At 42.8% G+C, this 20,417-nt stretch overlaps 1 protein-coding gene across 2 annotated transcripts in view; it reads left to right on the top strand.

Annotated features, from left to right (window-relative positions):
• The first annotated feature begins 204 nt into the window (after window positions 1–204).
• Window positions 205–20,417, top strand: part of LOC124797895 — a 119,761-nt gene continuing 99,548 nt past the window's right edge. For both annotated transcript variants that reach the window (XM_047261011.1, XM_047261010.1), the window contains exon 1: window positions 205–322. In XM_047261011.1, the coding sequence (XP_047116967.1) occupies window positions 244–322 (79 nt within the window). In that variant the 5' untranslated portion in view covers window positions 205–243. The remainder of the gene's footprint in view (window positions 323–20,417) is intronic.

Genomic DNA, 20,417 nt, shown 5'->3' with positions numbered 1-20,417 from the left:
ATCTTCTTTCGTCACGAGCCACCACTGGGGCTAAGTGTGTGGCAGCTGTTATCTGTGGGACGGTTTGCGTGGTACACAGTACGTCGCAGACGTAGTAACGCCTTTGGGCGTGCGGCGCGCATGACGTGCTCTGGCGGGAGGAGGAGGAGGAGGAGGAGGAGGAGGAGGAGGTGGTGGTCTTTGACCCGCGAGGTCCGTGTCAGGGGCGGCGCTGCGGCAGAGCGGCCCGCGGTCAGTGTTGCGATGGAGGGCGGCGCAGTGAGGACGTGGTGTCTGGCGGCGCTGCTGCTGCCTCTGCTGCTGGGGGCCCTAGCGGACCGCGGTGAGTGCGGCGCGCTGATGGCCCGCTTCCTGTCCCCCTCCCCTCCCCCTGTCCCTGTCACCGTGCCTGTCTGGGCGCCAGTTCCTACGGCGGCACCTGCTGCCTACCTGCTCAAGACTGCTCTGTTCTTTTGGTAAGCGTAGCAGCGTCTCGGTTCTGGGGGTCATAAACTATTCTTACTTTCTCTCCCTCTCCTCTCTCGCCCGAATATAATTTCCACATCTATACCTATACTCCGCGAGGTTACTTTGTGTACCACTGTCAGAATCTCTTTTGCCAATTTCAGTTGTCAATTGTTCGCGGGAAGAACAATTGATACCACCATTTTTAAAAGGGTCTCACCCCAAATTTAGGCGAACTAATACCGGTACGAGATTCTGTGGTAGATTCTTTTATGTGTTTGTCTGTTTTTTGTTTGTCTGTTGTCGATGTATTATGCTCGCAGTAAAAGGTCGTAACAACGTGATAAAATTGTCCCAGATAGTGCTGTTAAAAGAATTACTGTTTGTTGCGCGTATGAAGAGTCTTGGGAGAGACGGCTGGATATTTTTAGCAACTATTCATACATTGCGCAGGTCGCACCAGTGTTTAAGAAGGGTAGTAGGAGTAATCCATCGAACTACAGACCTGTATCATTGACGTCGTTTTGCAGTAGGGTTTTGGAGTATATACAGTATTCAAACATTATGAATCACCTCGAAGGGAGAGATCTATTGCTACGCAATCAGCATGGTTTCAGAAAACATCGTGCTTGTGCAACGCAGCTAGCTCTTTATCCGCACGAAGTAATGGCCGCTATCGACAGGGATCTCAAGTTGATTCCGTATTTCTAGATTTCCGGAAAGCTTTTGACACCGTTACTCACAAGCGACTTCTAATCAAGCTGCGGGCCTGCGGGGTATCGTCTCAGTTGTGCGACTGGATTCGTGATTTCCTGTCAGGAAGGTTGCAGTTCGTAGTAATAGACGGCAAATCATCGAGTAAAACTGAAGTGATATCGGGTGTTCCCCACGGAAGCGTCCTGGGACCTCTGCTGTTCCTGATCTATATAGATGACCTGGGTGACAATCTGAGCAGTTCTCTTATGGTGTTCGCAGATGATGCTGTAATTTACCGTCTAGTAAGGTCATCCGAAGACCAGTATCAGTTGCAAAGCGATTTAGAAAAGATTGCTGTATGGTGTGGCAGGTGGCAGTTGACGCTAAATAACGAAAAGTGTGAGGTGATCCACATGAGTTCCAAAAGAAATCCGTTGGAATTCGATTACTCGATAAATAGTACAATTGTCAAGGCTGTCAATTCAACTAAGTACCCGGGTGTTAAAATTACGAACAACTTCAGTTGGAAAGACCACATAGATAATATTGTGGGGAAGGCGAGCCAAAGGTTGCGTTTCATTGGCAGGACACTTAGAAGATGCAAGTCGACTAAAGAGACAGCTTACACTACACTCGTTCGTCCTCTGTTAGAATATTGCTGCGCGGTGTGGGATCCTTACCGGATGGGATTGACGGAGGACATCGAAAGGTGCAAAAAAGGGCAGCTCGTTTTGTATTATCACGTAACAGGGGAGGGAGTGTGGCAGATTTGATACGCGAGTTGGGATGGAAGTCATTAAAGCAAAGACGTTTTTCGTCGCGGCAGATCTATTTACGAAATTTCAGTCACCAACTTTCTCTTCCGAATGCGAAAATATTTTGTTGAGCCCAACCTACATAGGCAGGAATGATCATCAAAATAAAATAAGAGAAATCAGAGCTCGAACAGAAAGGTTTAGGTGTTCGTTTTTCTCGCGCGCTGTTCGGGAGTGGAATGGTAGAGACATAGTATGATTGTGGTTCGATGAACCCTCTGCCAAGCACTTAAATGTGAATTGCAGAGTAATCATGTAGATGTAGATGTAGATGTAGACATGAGATTGCAGGTTCGAATGCTGTTGTCCACGTCTCTTCCCGTACACGTCGCATTCAATCTGAAACAATTCTGCTATTTCAATACTTCCAAAAATACTAATAAAGGTCGTGACGCTCACCTTTGTTCTCATGAAATAATAACGGTTTATTATGTCTCTTGTACAATTCTCCACATAACATCAAAAGAAGCGAACAGAAAACTCTACTTACCCTTAGTTACGAGTAAACCACAGAGAGAGTAATATTCCGAGTCAACGATATGATTATCATAGAGTCTCTCAGATAACGTCTGTGCCACTTAGCTTTCTCACAGTCGATTCAGTACATTACATATTTATTACACTACACATGCCGCTCTAGGAGTACATAAGAGGACTGAAGGTCGTTTATGAACTCCTATCCACAGCTGTTCATTATTTAACACACATGTATAATATCAACAAACTGATAACACTTTTTAATATTTATTTTGTGAATGATGGTATTGTATGGTGTAAGTGAGTGTATGATTGTGTCTCCACTACTGTTCTCAATACTGGAAAACAAAAAGACAATCCTGGATTTATATCTTGTCTCCTCACTCGAGCATGGATAACGGGAAAACCAGGCAAAAAACCGCATTGAGGTCTTCAGTATTGAGAATTGCAATGGTTTTCTTTAGTAGGTTCCGAGAACATCTACACAGGCGAGAGAGTTAATCCATCTCGCTTCCAACAAAATGCTGGTGTACATGAACATCGACATACTGACGATTCCCCATATAGTAGTGGCATGCATCATCGTGTATCAGATTATGCAACACTTCATATGGAGGAAAAGCTTATTAAATATAGACAATTTCCAACTTTCAATCCAGAAAAGAAAATTATTCATCCCATCGTGTTCATAAAATCGTTTAAAGGAGTTTTACCCCGAATTTGGGCAGAAAACTCTAGTTACTCATAGTTACGAGTAAACCACAGAGAGAGTAATATTCCGAGTCAACGATATAATTATCATAGTCTCTCAGATAACGTCTTTGCCACTTAGCTTTCTCACAGTCGATTCAGTACATTACATATTTATTACACTACAATTTTATGTACATAGATGCATCTTTCTATATGAGAGGGGCTTTATTCCACACATTGTTGATGTGTTTTAGCGACTTCGTTACAGTGGAGTCATTTTTGAAAGGGCTTTACTCCCTACAGTAATAATACCCGTCGAATGGGGATCATTTTCGCATGCCATCTACTAAATACCTAATCCACTATGGGTTACGTTTAGGTTCCGGTAGTTGAACTGTTGATATTTCTGAACATTTTTGTGAGATGTGAAATGGCATCTAGTACTGAGTTTCAACGTAATTCACGTACCAAGAATCTTTTATTTCCGGTAGTGTCTGTTGTTTTTAAAGTTGAAAAGCCTTACGCTGGATCAGTGGCTACAAACACGAGTAAAATATAAGACATACAACGTTTATTTGATTATATATTCTGCACGAACATAGGTTCAAAAATGGCTCTGAGCACTATGGGACTTAACTTCTGAGGTCATCAGTCCCCTAGAACTTAGAACTACTTAAACCTAACTAACCTAAGGACATCACACACATTCATGCCCAAAGCAAGATTCGAACCTCCGACCGTAGCGGTCGCGGGGTTCCAGACTGTAGCGCCTAGAACCGCTCGGCCACCCCGGCCGACCACGAACATAGGTATTTCGAATAAATGGCCTGTACGTGAGAGTGCTGCCGATGATGATGACCAGTGAAACCATTTTGTATGTACTTTGATTAGAGTTACAATACTATGAAAATGATTGCGTAAAAAAAGAAAAAGAAAGAACTTAAAACATTACTAGAAATGTAACTTCATCAAGCAAATGAATTACTTCGTCAAGAAAAGGACCATATTCCAAGATTTTAGACTTCCTTTTTTCAAAAAAATTGCAAAACTTAGCAACCGCAGTAAAGGCAAAATATCCATTTTGCTCTGTTCTTTAAACACTCTAAAGCCCATCCTGTTACATTCCAATTTCTCACCCGCAGAGTGTTTCCGGTGATCCCCGAAAACTTATGTTTTGGAGTAAGGTCCTTTCAAAAATGACTGTATCAGTAGGCCTCCGTTTGAGCTCGAATTTCTCTGCCGATCAGGGTGGCCGAGCGGTTCTAGGCGCAACAGTCTGGAACCGCGGGGCCACTACGGTCGCAGGTTCGAATCCTGCCTCGGGCATGGATGTGTGTGATGTCCTTAGGTTAGTTAGGTTTAAGTAGTTCTAACTTCTATGGGACTGATGACCTTAGAAGTTAAGTCCCATAGTGCTCAGAGCCATTTGAACCATTTTTCGAATTTCTCTACATGTACGTTGGTGGCCTCTCCTCGCAGTATGCGTAGGAGGAAACAGCGTATTGGTTGGCACTTCCAGTTTGAATCGCTCCGTAGGGATACTCCGAGAGATTTTATGGATGTGACGGCTTCCAGTGAGTGTTCTGCTAATCGTGCAGACATATATTTTAGCCTGATTGTGCGCAGTGCGTTCTGTTTGTTTATGTTGAAAGTCAAATACCAAGCGTTGCACCAAGCGTCGATCCTGCATTCTGCCACCGTTTTCTAGCGTTCAGATTTATTTGTGTACAGCGGCAACATTTGCGAAAACCGTAATGGAACTTACGATTTAATCCACTAACTCGTTTATACGAGGGCGTGCTGTAAAATAATGCTTCAGGATTTTTTTATATGAAAACACTTAAGGTTTTTGCATAAAACAAACGTTATTAATATGCTTCGTCTTTATTCTTCACGTCTACATATGAATTTCACAGTGGACTGACACCGGCAACGAACACATTTCTCCCAACGCCAGACTCGTTTGTTGATACGTTGCTGTAGCATGTTTGACACTGTTGACGGAGCCACAACCTCACCTGTGCTTACAGCCCTTCATCACTATCTAAGTTTGCACAAATAGCTCTGAGCACTACGGGACTTAACTTCTGAGGTCATCAGTCACCAAGAACTTAGAACTACTTAAACCTAACCAGCCTAAGGACATCACACACATCCATGCCCGAGGCAGGATTCGAACCTGCGACCGTAGCGGTCGCGCGGTTCCAGACTGTAGCGCCTAGAACCGCTCGGCCACCCCAGCCGGCCACCAATAAGTAAAGTCCTCGAAGGTGTCCTTTAGGTTTTGGAAACATATCCGAATCGGATGGTACCAACTCGGGACTGTATGGCTAATCATCGATGACGGAGACCGCAAGGAGTCGGACTGCTACCGATGTCGCAGCGCTCGTGTGTGCTGCGGCATTGTCCTGCTGAAGGAGAAGGTGCCCGATGTGCGGACGAAGTCGAATTCCAAACTCGATTACAGCATCTCGTTTCTAACACACATAGTTACGTCACACACCGCCATGTTACACCCTACAATTCTGACGCTTCTAGCGGCAGATGGTTACAAATATGTAGATGTGAAGGACAAAGACGCAGAACGTTTGTTTTATTTGGAAATACTTAAGACTTTTCAGATAACACTTCGGAGGCATTACTTTTCAGCACGCCCTTGTACATATTGTGAAAAGTAGCTATTCTATAACAACCCTTTAGCGTACGCCCGAATTTCCTTTTACGTCTGAAGATTTCTCCCAGTTGAGAACTACAAGCTTTGTTCTGTGATTCTTCCATTTCTCCAGGCGTATTTTATGACGAAATAAATCTCGGGTGAACAGCCTGGTATGAGTGTGCATACGACACAATATAACGGCAATCGACCACGTTGCCATCATCAGGTGCGCTGATGTACAGTACATCAACGCACCTGATGATGGCAACGTGTTCGATTGCCGAAATATTGTGTCCTATGCACATTCATACCAGGCTGTTCACCCGAGATTTATTTCGTCATAAAATACGCCTGGAGAAATGGAAGAATCACATTTCATACCTCTACAGGGATGAGATGTATCGCAGCATGAAAAGGATCGACAAGCTTCGTCATCGGAGAAGTCGTCTACTGAGTCCTTCTGTTTTTCTTATGAAGTGCCGAGAAGGACGTGTGCTACCGAATTTTGCCAGTACGTCAGCGCACCTGATGATGGCAACGTGGTCGATTGCCGTTATATTGTGTCGTATGCACACTCATACCAGGCTGTTCACCCGAGATTTATTTCGTCATAAAATACGCCTGGAGAAATGGAAGAATCACATCACATACCTCTACGGGGAGGAGATGTATCGCAGCATGAAAAGGATCGACAAGCTGCGTCATCGGAGAAGTCGTCTATTGAGTTCTTTTGTTTTTCTTATGAAGTGCCGAGAAGAACGTGTGCTACCGAATTTTGTCAGTACGTCACCGCACCTGATGATGGCAACGTGGTCGATTGCCGAAATATTGTGTCCTGTGCACACTCATACCAGGCTGTTCACCCGAGATTTATTTCGTCAGCATTGTTCCGGTTTGCTAGAAAGTCTTCAGTCCACTCGTTACACAGCTGGTCTGATATTCCGGTACGCTCGTATTCTGTTCATTAGGTGACAGTGTGGAACTGTATCGAAGGTCTTTCGCTCTCCTCTGTACCATAGTTGCAGCATACGTTCGTAGCGTTTTTCTTTTGAATTTTGGTATACCGTTTGCTATGGATCATTTTTCATTTGTACTTCACTGTTGCTATCTGATTATACATACGGTAATTTTTCGATGTGGAGATAGTGAGTGGAGCTGTGGATGCTAGAAAATGGAGTGGCAAGTGGAGAAACTGAAACATTTCCGACATAACCTTCTGTTTGAGATCAGTAGAGGAGTGACAGCAGCGCAGGCAGCCAGAAACATTGACGTCGTGTATGGGGAACATGGCGAGGAAACGTTTCTCTCGTTTTAAGAAGGATCGGTTTGACATTAGTGACTCTTCACATTTGGGAAGACCTTCAGAGCTTGAGGGAGATCGTTTAAACGCATTAATCCACAATTATCACCGTCAGTGTACTCGAGAACTGGCATATGCGATGAACTGTGAGCGTTCCAACGTCGTGCGTCATTCACATGCAGTGGAGAAGGTTCAAAAATCGCGAGTCTGGGTGCCGCACGCCCTAAGCCAAAATCACAAAAATCAGCGGGCCGCACGCGCATCTCTACTTGCTTCTCATCGACTGCCTCGCAAACAACACCGGCAATTCCTTATCCTGTACCGTTACTGGTGTCAAGAAATTGTGTCTTTATGCTGACAAAAGGGGAAGAAAAGGAGTGGTTGAGCCCAAACAAAGCAGCAACTGTCGGTACAAAGACCTGCGGGCATCCACAGAAGATAATGTTATGCATCTCGTGCAACAGATGAAACCACCATTGTTGCCGCCGGCCGCGGTGGTCTAGCGGTTCTAGGCGCGCAGTCCGGAACCGCGCGACTGCTACGGTCGCAGGTTCGAATCCTGCCTCGGGCATGGATGTGTGTGATGTCCTTAGGTTAGTTAGGTTTAAGTAGTTCTAAGTTCTAGGGGACTGATGACCACAGTAGTTAAGTCCCATAGTGCTCAGAGCCATTTTTTGAACCATTGTTGCCATTTAGTGTCATCAGCTAGACGTCTTGCAGACTCAATCCTAGAACAACGACCAGGAAGACTGCATGAAGTGATGTTGCTCTTCGATGACGCCCGCACGCTTTGTGGTAGACTGACAAAAACGCTATGCAGTAGATGGGTTGGGAACTCATTCCGCAGCCGTCAGATTTTCATCTTTTCCGCCCTCCTACGAAAAACCTCCAAGGAAATTCCTTTCCTGATGAAAATGCGCTCCGAACATGGCTCGACGAGTTCTTCGCCTCAAAACTGCGTAATTTCTTTAGTCACCGAATCGAAAAGTTACCCCAGCGTTGCAGACTGCAGCAACTTAAGCAGCAACCTAATTTTATAATGTAATAGTAACAAACTCGCTTTAGGACAACTTACAGTAATAATAACAACATGATATAAAACCGAGTTGTGTGCTCGCCATTGTTAGCCTACTATTTCATTTCTCACTACGAGTGCGAACGCAGACTACGGCTATACGCCCTCAGCGGACAAGAGGAATGTTGTTTCCCCAGTGGAAGGTCTTTTGCTTCCTCCCTTACTCAGCATTCTGTGGTTGGCCGGTTCTGACTGTGGACTATAGATCTGTGTCGTCTTTGCTGTTGGCAGCAGGTGTGGCCGATCTATGAGAGTATGCACCTTCGCGTGGCTGGTACACTCTCTGCTGCTGGCCAGTGCGCAAACCAAGCGAGCAACTGTGCCAAACAGGAATTCCTTGTCACTGTAAACGGTTTTCACGCAACTTTATCTTCCGAAAATTGTCTACGAAATCCATAAATTGATATTAGTAAAAATATAAACGCTCTCGGCATCAAAATGTTCTTTGGAGGAGAGGGTTGAAGAGAGCGTGGTAGCCCCCCCTCCACCCTTCTCCTTGCATCCGCGCCTGAAGCGCAGCGAGCTACACGCAGCTGCAATCGTGTTTTGACTGACTCTAAAAGAACTCTTTAGCTATTGGAACGACGTAAGTGGACCTCATGCACCGACAGATATATTTTACACATTACTGAAATAAATCTGTCGCCACGAACTAGTGTGACTCTGGTATAAGTCGTAATGAAGCAGTGGACGAATTAGGACATGAGACCATTCTACAAGCTAAAAGGCAATGCATAGATTTCTCACACACAAATTTCCTGCATGGAGTAAGAAAAGACGTCAACTATGGGAAGTCTAGACCAGGGGGTTCCCAGACTTTTGTTCACTGCGTACCACGTGACATTTTTATAAATATGAGCGTACCACTATAATTTGTTTACTTTTTAACGAACCCTGAGGTGGAGGAGGGGGGGGAGATGGTTGAGCGACGACTGCCGCATATGAGAGGAACGCTATCGGGGGAGTAATTTTCGCCATCTTGCGCAGTGTAACGCAACGGCCAACAAAGCGACAACAAGAGGTAACGGTTCATTGCAGCAGAGCGCCACACATTGGTACAGCACATTAAGTTGTAGCAGTTGCAGAGCGGCACGAAAGCTTTCGACACAAGACCCGACAAAAATATGTATCGCCAACATCAGAACGAGATGAATCATTCCCGGCCAATGCAGCGATGACTAATGAAGGGCTGTAGGGGGGGGGGGGGGGGAAGGGGGGGGGTACTGCCTGACCTTCCTGTGTCCTGCGCACAGAGTGGAAAAAATATTCTGCGGTAAATCCAGTTTCTTTACTTTGATCGATCCGTTTTCTTCCTATCAAAAATGGTTCAAATGGCTGTGCGCACTATGGGACTTGACATCTGAGGTCATCAGTCCCCTAGAACTTAGAACTACTGAAACCTAACTAACCTAAAGACATCACACACATCCATGCCCGAGGCAGGATTCAAACCTGCGACCGTAGCGGTCGCGCGATTCCAGACTGTAGCACCTAGAACCGCTTGGCCACAAAGCCCACCTTTCTTCCTATCATTTTACTTCAAAAATAACACAAGAGAATAACTTTACTTACATCACTGCGTGTTTTGTTTACTTTTGAGCTACCACCTGGAATGTCCTCGCGTACCACCGTCTGGTCTTGAGAGACCCTATTAAATCCATTTCATGAAGATTCACCCCCGGCTTTGAGCTCATATTCTGGTCACATGGCACGACAAACGTCGGCCTGTTATACCTTGCCGGAATCGTGGAAATGTTTACTTTTACTTGGTGTATGAATATTACATTTTAGTTGGAAAGTGGAGGGGATACACGGTAATATTGAAGAGAAGGCGTGCTTTCTCGACCATTTTTTGGCGAGTGTCAAATTTGAAGAGTCATAGGAGTCAGACCACAATTAGGAGAAAAATTTCTTTTGCACAGTTTAAAGATACAACCATACTCAACTTCCAGACGAACTGTCGTTGTTTTCCAATAGGCGTGTTTTCCTAATAATGATGGGCGTAGATTGCTGCAATTCGCCTTATGGTGCTACATATTAACAAGACGAAAAGTGGAAATACAGGCTCTGTTGTGGCCTTCCACAACTGATATGTTAAAGCGATAATATCACATCTTTAACTTATACCACATCTTTAATTTATTTCCTTTTGCGTTTCTATGCGCCGCGTGCTCGCGTGTGCTATGTTTCCGGACCTCTGAACAGTGTTTCCACTTCATTGTTTGCTGTTGCAGTGTTTACATCGCGACTTCCCGTCAGACAGGAAACAATCGTGCTCCCATTCGTTGTTGTGTATTCCTGAGACAGTGCTCGTAACATAATTGGTTGCCTTGTACTTGTGTGAAACCATGCATCATTGCCGGAGTTGTGAAAAGTCTATGGTGATCAGCCGCGCTGGCTTACTTTGAGGCCGAAAAAGAACAGCACGCGAGCAGTTCCGTATCACAGTAAGTAAGAAAGAGTTCTGGCAGGTGACAGATGTTTGTATTGGATGAGTTTGCACAAGGAGCCATAATAAGAAAAATCCACGAGTTCTATGTGGGAAAGTTGTTTCCAACAGTGGCGGCCGAGTTATAAAAGTTGAAGAATGAGGTGGAAGATTTTCCTGATATGGGTGAAACTACTCTTTGGCGCGCTATTCGATAATTGGCTTCAGATACACAAAGTTAAAAAAATTAAAAAAAGACCTGTGCTGATGGAAAATAACCAAGCAGTAGGAAAAAGACACGACTTCTTGCGGGAAATAGGACACTTGCGCAACACTGGATGGACTATTTATTACACTAATTAGAGCTAGTGTGGTGCAAATCGTTCGATAGTTTGGTTAACAGGAACAAAAAATGGCTTATGCATGAGGAAATCTATACGATTATCACAGAGGAAGTGTTCAAGAGTGGAATGACTGGAAACGAGGAATTCAAACACCGTTCGATTCTGGAAAAAGGATTACAAAATGCCGCATTGGAAACGGAGATAGGTTCGTGAAAAATTCTGGTCTATGTTTATTGGGCAAGAAGGAAGTGCAGATTATCATTCTGAAATGAATGCCAAACACTACGAAGAGTGATTTAGGAGTGTTCCCGAAATATTGGCAAACATATCTGCGATTGTTTTAGATCAGGCTCCATATCACACGACGAAAAATCCAGTATCACGAAATCCGTCTACGAAACGGAGAAAGAATTCTGCTATTGAATGAACGGAAAGCAATAATACACGGCTTCCATCTAATGGCACGTCATATGAGGAATTTAGTTAAGCTGGCCTATTGGGACACTCGCGACTGCTCTTCAGGGCGCAGGAATACCTTTTGGGAAGTATATTACGATCAGTGGACAAGGAAATTAAACACCTGCGATTAGCGTCTTTCGTTTGATATTACAGCGATGAATCAAGTACTGGTAACCAGAAAATACCGAAAATTCGCCTGCGAATAGAATGAAGTTGTATATTTAAATGGTGCAAAGTAAATTTTTCTCCTAATCACAGTCTGATTCTTATGCGTCCTTGAAGTTGACATGGCCGAAAAAAGCTATAAAAAATTCGGTTTCTCTTAAATACTACTGCGTATGTCGCCCCCATTTCAGCTAAGATGTAATATTCATATATTCATAGACTAAATAAAAGTAGACATTTCCACGATTCCGGCAAGGTTTAACATACAGTTGTTCGTAATGCAATGTGATCAGAATTTAAGCTCAAGGTCAGGGGTCAGTCATGAAACAACAGGCGATGGAACGCGTTTCAAAACGAGAGCCCTTGCGTACACACTGCACCTTGGTACACTCACAATGATCTTGCTAGAAGACTTTCGGCTGCCATTATTAGAACGCGACTAGGGCACCCATCTGATATAAAAAGAATTCGAGTTGTAGCCTAGTTTAGTTCGTAACATAACTGGGGCAAAGTATCATACCTAAAACACATCATTACGCGATGCTCGGAATTCTCCGCTGAACAACCCAATATACACACATCAAAAAAAGTTTTGCATCACTTCGGTCCCGACTGTTCCGGAACCTGTACAGAAAATTGGATTGGAGATCAACATAAACATAATTTCCGTCCGTTTCATTGCACATGAAAACCACACATTGCATGTTGTACCACCATACAGCTAGACCTTCAGAGGTGGTGGTCCAGACTGCTGTACACACCGGTACCTCTAATATTCAGTAGCACGTCCTCTTGCATTGGTACATGCCTGTATTCGTCATGGCATACTATCCACAAGTTCATCAAGGCAGTGTTGGCCCAGATTGTCCCACTCCTCAAAGGCAATTTAGCGTTGATCCCTCAGAGTGGTTGGTGAGTCACGTCGTCCATAAACAGCCTAGGCATGTTCAATAGGTTTGATGTCTGGAGAACATGCTGGCCACTCTAGTCGGGCGATGTCGTTATCCTGAAGGAAGTCGTTCACAAAATGTACACGATGGGGATGCGAATTGTCGTCCATGAAGACGAATGCCTCGCCAATATGCTGCCGATATTACTCTAAGCACTACGGGACTTAACATCTGAGGTCATCGGTCCCCTAGACTTAAAACTACTTAAACCTAACTAACCTAAGGACATCACACACATCCATGTCGGAGGCAGGATTCCAACCTGTGACCATAGCAGCAGCGCGGTTCTGGACTGAAGCACCTACAACTGCTCGGCCACAGCGGCCGGCGATATGGTTGCACTATCGGTCGGAAGATGGCATTCATGTATCGTACAGCCGTTACGGCGCCTTCCGTAAGCACCAGCGGCATACTTCGGCCCCCCATAACGACACCCCAAAACAGCAGGGAACCTCCACCATGCTGCACTCGCTGGACAGTGTGTCTAAGGCTTTCAGCCTGACGGGGTTGACTCCAAACACGTCTTCGACGATTGTCTGGTTGAAGGCATAAGCGACACTCGTCGGTGAAGAGAACGTGATGCCAATCCTGAACGGTCCATTCGGCGTATTATTGGGTCCATCTCTACTGCGCCGCATGGTGTCGTTGTTGCAAAGATGGACCTCGTCATGGACGTCGGGAGTGAAGTTGCGCATCATGCAGCCTATTACTCACAGTTTGAGTCGTAACACGACGTCCCGTGGCTGCACGAAAAGCATTAATCAACATGGTAGCATTGCTGTCAGGGATCCTCCGAGCCATAATCAGCAGGTAACGCTCATCCACTGCAGTAGTAGCCCTTGGGCGGCCTGAACGAGGCATGTCATCGACAGTTCCTGTCTCTTGTATCTCATCCATGTCCGAACAACATCGCTTTGGTTCACTCCGAGACGCCTGGGCACTTCCCTTGTTGAGAGACCTTCCTGGCACAAAGTAACAATGCCGACGCGATCGAACCGCGGTATAGACCATCTAGGCATGGTTGAAGTAAAGACGAGGCGTGTACCTTCTTCCTGGTGGAATGACTGGAACTGATTGGCTGTCGGATCCCCTCCGTCTAATAGGAGCTGCTCATGCTTGGTTGTATACGTCTTTGGGCGGGTTTAATGACATCTCTGAACAGTCAAAGGAACTGAGTCTGTGATAAAATATCCACAGCTTAAGATCCTAATACCTCAGAACTATACTATATTAATGTCTAATCGAAATTCCGTTTCTGTGCACGCATGATTCAAAATCTCTACGGTAACATGTTTGCGAATGTGTGCCTTGAAGTCCTATCGGTCTCTACCTTGATTCAGTATACCAAATCCTTTACAAAACTCCACAGCAAGACGTCTAGTGGTATGAAGACAGGGAATGGTGGGAGCCATCGAACAGGATCATCTCGTCCAATCTGCCTATCCGAAAACTTTTCATCTAAAAATTAAAAGACATTTAGGACCAGTGGGGTGGTTCCCTAACCTGCTGGAATATATCATCAGGCTGCTGCTCTTCATGTTTTGGCACAGCGAAGTTGCTAACATGTAGAGGTAAACACCACCGTTGTAGTCATGTTCTTGTGGTTGTGTTCTTTTAGAACATGAAAAAGGATAAATTGGAAATCACATATGCAACAACCAAAGATAATCGTAACAAAATTTGGTTAGTAAAACAATATCGTTGCTCATTTGTATAATCTTTGTAAACATATAATATCGTAAGAGTAGAACTGTCAAACGATAATTAACGTATTGTTTTAAATATATTTACGTCATTTAACATCTAATCAAAGCATTGGGACTTATAAGACAGTTCACTAACGACGTACTATCGAAGTCACATCATTATACTAGATTAGATGTACTATTCTTTCCAGTTGAACCATAGTGAGGAGTTCCTCCAGGATGTAGAACATGTCAAAAGAACAAGAACACACAAAAAATATTTACAAGGGAAAACGAATGTATTAATGTACCTTCCACAGATCCCAAGTGGAATGATCGTCATGGGTCAAAAAATTCTTAAACACCTTTTAATTTACGAGGTAATAAAAACTGAATAGAAGAATCATTTTACAACAGTTATTTTCAATCATCCCAATACACCACTGAATTTTTACGGAAATCAGATTGCACTAATATTCGCATTGTTTTATATTACTACTAAAATACATGAAAACACACACACACACACACACACACACACACACACACACACACACACACGCATACAAACAAATAAAACAGTTTTTTCAGTTGTTTCTACTAAGAAATTCAACAATGGAGTACGAGGAGTGGGCCATTAATAAAACCTTTAGGCTCCCTTTAAACTGAACTTCATTGGTAGTTAGACTTTTTATGGCTGCACGCAATTTATTGAAAATGTGTATCCCTGAAGGACGAACACCTTTCTGAGCCAAAGTGAGTGGCTTTAAATCTTTGTGAAGGTTATTCTAATTTCTAGTATTGATTTCATTAATTGAGCTGTTGGTTTGAAAAGAGATTTGTTTTTAATGACAAATTTCATTAACGAATAAATATACTGGGAATCAGTAGTTAATATCCCTAGTTTCCTAAACAAGTCTCTGCCGGATGTTCTTGAGTTCACACCTCAAATAATTCTTACTGCAGGTTTTTACAGCTGGAAAACTTTAGCTTGGCTGATGAGCTACCCCAAAAAATAATCCCATACGAGATTATGGAATGAAAGTAAGCATATGTCATTTCCTACATCTGACGACACTCACATTGGAAATACAGATTTATTTACATGCCTCAGCAGTTCTGTGGTGTGCTGTTCACCGTTGAATTTATTCTCAAGCTGTAATCTTAAGAATTTAACATGGCCCACTTCTTCTATATCTTTGTCAACATGTTTTACGCAGGTACTAGTGGGAAATTTCTTATAAGTTCTGAAGTGCACCTAGTGTGTTTTTTTTTGTTTCAATGTTTAGTGTCAAAGAATTGACTAGGAAGGATTTATTGATTCCATGAAGATCTCATTAACCGATCTTACTAAGACTATATTTGATCTGCTATTTACTGCAATGTTTGTGTCATCTACAAACAAAACAAACTTGGCGTCTAGCAAGTTAGTGGTGTAAGATCAGTGATATACACAAGAAGAAGCATGGGCCCAAAGATGGAATCCTGTGGGATGCCACATGTAACTAGCTTACAGCTGGATGATGCCTGACAGCTTAATTCATGTTTCTTTGCTAGCGATACCTTTAGTTCCTAATTGAACTATTTTACAGTATTTACTGTTACATCATAATATTCTAATTTACTTAAGAGGCTATTGTGATTTATACAGTCAAATGCCTTTTATAGATCACACAGTATACCAGTAGCCTAAAATTTATTGTCTAATGAATTAAGAAAATTTTCACTGAGTGTGGTATGTGTAGACTCCCACCTCAATATCAGAATCCTTTAGGATTCCGAACTGGGACTTGGATAATACATTATTTGTTATCAGATGGTTAAGAAGCCGACTGTATATTACCTTTTCTGAAATTGAGAATGCTGGCAAAAGTGAAATTGGAAGGATATTTGACGATATTTCTACGTCTCCTTACTTAAACAAAGGCTTAACTTCAGCATATTTCAACCATTCAAGAAATGTTCCACTTATAAACGACTGGCTAATCTCAGAAGCACACTCTTTAATTAAGTTTGTTGAATTTTACGTAACGACTAGAATTTTTTGATTTTAGGGGTTTCATGATGGACATTATTACAGCTTGGGTAGCGAGGGTCATATTCATATTCGTGACATTATGTGTATTGTCTGGTCTGAGGTATTCCACGGCAGTGTCTACTGAACCTGACAACGCCATCTTTTCAGAAACGGTTTTGAAATGTTTGTTAAAATGTGTTGCAACACTACACATATCTGTTAACAATGTATCATTTAGTGTTAATGCTATTTGTCCTTTTCATGTTTGGTTCTACCAAACTCCTCAAATGTATCTCATCTTGTCCTTATTTTGTTATCTGGTGCGACTATCTTCTTCTAATAATGTATTTCCTTTGATGTCCACATTACTAACTTTAATATTTTGCAGTATGTCTTGTAATGGACTACAGCATTAACATCAGAGATACAGTTTCCTTTTCGCTTCACACGATAATTTTATTCCATGAGTGATCCATGGTTTCGTTGTAGGCTTTGGTCTCATCTGGGTTAGTTTTTGGGAAAAACATTGTTCAAGTAAGACAAGTTCACTATTAATAAAAGTATTGTATTATTCATTCTTGCCGTTAGCGCTGCATGCATCACTCCATGTCTTTGAAGAGTGTCCTAAAATAATCAGTTTTTTGCTTACTGACAAGCATCTCGAATTCAGATTTAACAGATCTTCTATCCTGTTCATTATTAACATTTAACAAGAGGAATTGCTTGTCTCGTTCGGAGACACCATTGACTATTGCCTTTGTACTATAATTTTGTTCATTAGGCCTTTGTATTAAGATAGTATCAATCGCTGTTTGTGAGCTGGGAAGTTTCCAGTAACAATTAAATCGAATTATAGTGTCACTGACTTGTTACCGACTTTAATAGATTCTTGGTGGGAGAATTTTTAAGAAAATCTACGTTAAAATCAGCAACTACCACTATTTCTTTGTTTTTTGTTGTTAAATAGACTAGTAGAGCATGAGGGTCATTTATAAACAGATTAAAATTACCAGCAGGTGCTCGACATACAATTACCGTTATGAACAATTTATTATGAAATTCTACTTGTGCGGCACATGCTTCCATATGCTGCTCTAGGCAAAATTTATGACTGTTTATGTTCTTAAATTTATAGCTATTCCTGATGAATACGGCAACCGCTCTTTTTTCCATTTCTATACTACAAAAGGGAGATGCTAACCTAAATGTTGTAACACTTAACACATCTATACCAGTGGTCACATAATATTCAAAGAAGCAGACTATGTCAACTGGGTTTGATGACTAATTCATCAGTGCAGATAATTAGTTCATTTTTTTTTTCTTTTTAGTCCTCGAATATTTTGATGCAACAAAGATAGCTGACATTGACAACTGAATGAGTTAAAATTACGTGGCAATAAGATTTCTGATGATTGCTAAGAATTTTTAACGAGCAGCTGCATTTGATGATGCAATATGCTGGAATTATATTGTTTTTTTTCTGAAAAAGGTTTGTTTCAGTGTTAACCTCTCTTAAAACTTGTTTTCGTTCTATCCTCCCTACCATAAACTAGGTGCTTTCGGTTCTAGACGCTTCGGTCTGGAACCGCGCGACCGCTACGGTCGCAGGTTCGAATCCTGCCTCGGTCATGGATGTGTGTGATGTCCATAGGTTAGTTAGGTTTAAGTAGTTCTAAGTTTTAGGGGACTGATGACCTCAGATGTTAAGTCCCATACTGCTCAGAGCCATTTGAACCATTTTTAGGTGCTTTCCTGAACCCACTGGTAATTTATCACTCATGAAAGTACCTTCCCTCCCTTAAATGTTATGCCATTAGCTCACCCAGTTTTCCCTTTCCATTCCCGCTGAGGTGAAGGCCATGCCTAGTATAATCCCACATACTGAGATAATCAACAGGAACCATGCCCGACGTCAGCCATCATTCCAACTCCTAATTAACTCTCCTGACTGAAGAGCTCAAATGAAATCGTTCATGGCGCCTGAGAACAGATACAAACTCAGCACTAGCATGTCTCGATGCTGATGCAATCTTTGCCAGGTCACACTCTGTGCTGTACCAAAGACCTCTGTCTATGCTGTTACCCGGCCCACTCGCTATAACCACGTTGTCTTCCTTGATGAAATCTTTGCAAAGTGATCCTAAATCCTCTGTCACCTGATCCAGACCAGCACTAGGCTCAAGAAACATTTGTGACCAGTTTTTGGGATCCTAGTTCGTTCTGAAAAAGTTGGGCAACACGTCTGGTATGAGAACTAAACTACCTGACAACAAAATTTTCTTTCTCTTTACTAACTTCCCTATATTCTTACTTTTCAATCTACTGTTGAAAGTTTGTTGTTCACTGACTACACCTGCATCTGCTTGAGGCTCTAGAGTTTCTAACTGACGTAACACGTCAAACTTATTTTTCATATTCATTACAAAACTGAAGATGTGCGCTGTAATGAAATTGCTGGAAGGATAAAAGAATTAAACGAGATTCTTTAGGTTTACTGCGTCAGAAACGTAAGCAAAAATACGGCTACAGCTAGACTGCACGATCTTTTTGCAATTTCTGCAATATTACGTAAAGAAAAGTGAAACCCTTACTTTGCGAGAGCACTGATAAACTCAACTGAGCACTACATAGTGTCTTTAATACAAATGACATACACATTTGTACACGGTCTCACCGAAATTATATCCGCGTGTAATTGACAATGACGACAAATGACGAAATAGTGTTTCGTTAATAAAGATTAATTATTACGTGCAGCTGTTCTGGTGCATCTTTCTAATAATCATGTGATTATCTGACACATATTACGCTGCTGGCGCTAAAGAAGAAAAACTGTTGACAAAAAATGGTTCAAATGGTTCTGAGCACTATGGGACTTAACATCTGTGGTCATCAGTCCCCTATAACTTAGAACTACTTAAACGTAATTAACCTAAGGACATCACACACATCCATGCCCAAGGCAGGATTCGAACCTGCGACCGTAGCGGTCACGCGATTCCAGACTGAAGCGCCTAGAACCGCACGGCCACACCGGCCGGCAAAAAAACTGTTCACATCTAACTTCTTGTTTTATTCTGAGCAGAATTTCCTTAACTCCCTTTCTTCCTGCTGGACATTGGCTCCAAGTATTTATTACGTTTCCTGCTTAACGGTGCCTTACCTCAGCTATATTTATGTTATGAAATCCTTTTGCATAGTCATAGGAATACGTATACAGCATACGAGGCATGTTCAGAAAGTTAAGTGTACTGTGACCGTAATGGGCTATGGTTTTTTGTTTCTCGAGGGCTGTGTTTCTTTTTCAGTGTTAGCAACAATGAGTGGTAGATGGAGATAACCTGACCAGAGCGAGCTTCACAGGAACACGCTAGTACGTAAACTCATGTTGTAATGTCCGGTTGCGTGACAGATGCCGGTAAGAAATCGTGCCAAGTGCTGTGATTCGATTACTACTCGCGGAACGAATAACATCCTCCGAATTTTTTTCGCTGGACAAAACGGTTTACGGTGAAGGTGTCATGAACAGAACGAATCTTTTTAAATAGTGTAAGGAGTTTAGTGGAGACAGAACAAATATTCATGATGAACAGAGGAGTGGGAGATCGTAAATTTTGACTGATGAGTTGGTGCAAAAAGTCGCGAAAACTCTTCGTGAAGATATCCGATTGTGGGTGGATGAAATTTCTGCGATGTTTCAACAACTCTACAGAACTCTCTTATACGAAGCACTGACAGAAACGCTGCGATACCGGAAAACTGTGCGCAAGATGGGTTCCAAAGCAGCTGACAGAGCAGCACGAGAAAAATCGGGGTCAATAGTGCCCGCGAGTTTCTTGAGCGACTTGAGCTGGAATGTGAGGATTTCCTGAGCTGTGTTGTGACTGGAGGTGAAGAGTGAGTGGCTCCCTAGATGCCTGAGACAAAAAGACAGTCACCACAGTGGCGTCACACCATCATCTGCCAAAAAATTCAAACCACGATTTCGGGAAACAAAAGAAACAGTATCTTGGGACCGAAAAGGCATCACTGTGGTCGAATTTCCGCCTCATGATGGGACCGATCAATGCACAACGATATTGTGAGACCATAAAGAAACTCAAAGGGAGCATTCAAGACAAATGGAGGGGAATGCTTACGAGAGGAGTGTGCTGGCTGTAAGAGAACTCCCGTCTTCACGCAAGCCTAGCCAGCAAGGCGCTGTTGGACT

The sequence above is a fragment of the Schistocerca piceifrons genome, chromosome 5 (genome assembly GCF_021461385.2).
Source record: "Schistocerca piceifrons isolate TAMUIC-IGC-003096 chromosome 5, iqSchPice1.1, whole genome shotgun sequence".
NCBI lineage: Eukaryota > Metazoa > Arthropoda > Insecta > Orthoptera > Acrididae > Schistocerca > Schistocerca piceifrons.
Note: the sequence above shows the minus strand (reverse complement) of the source record. Positions and strands in the feature narration are given on the sequence as shown.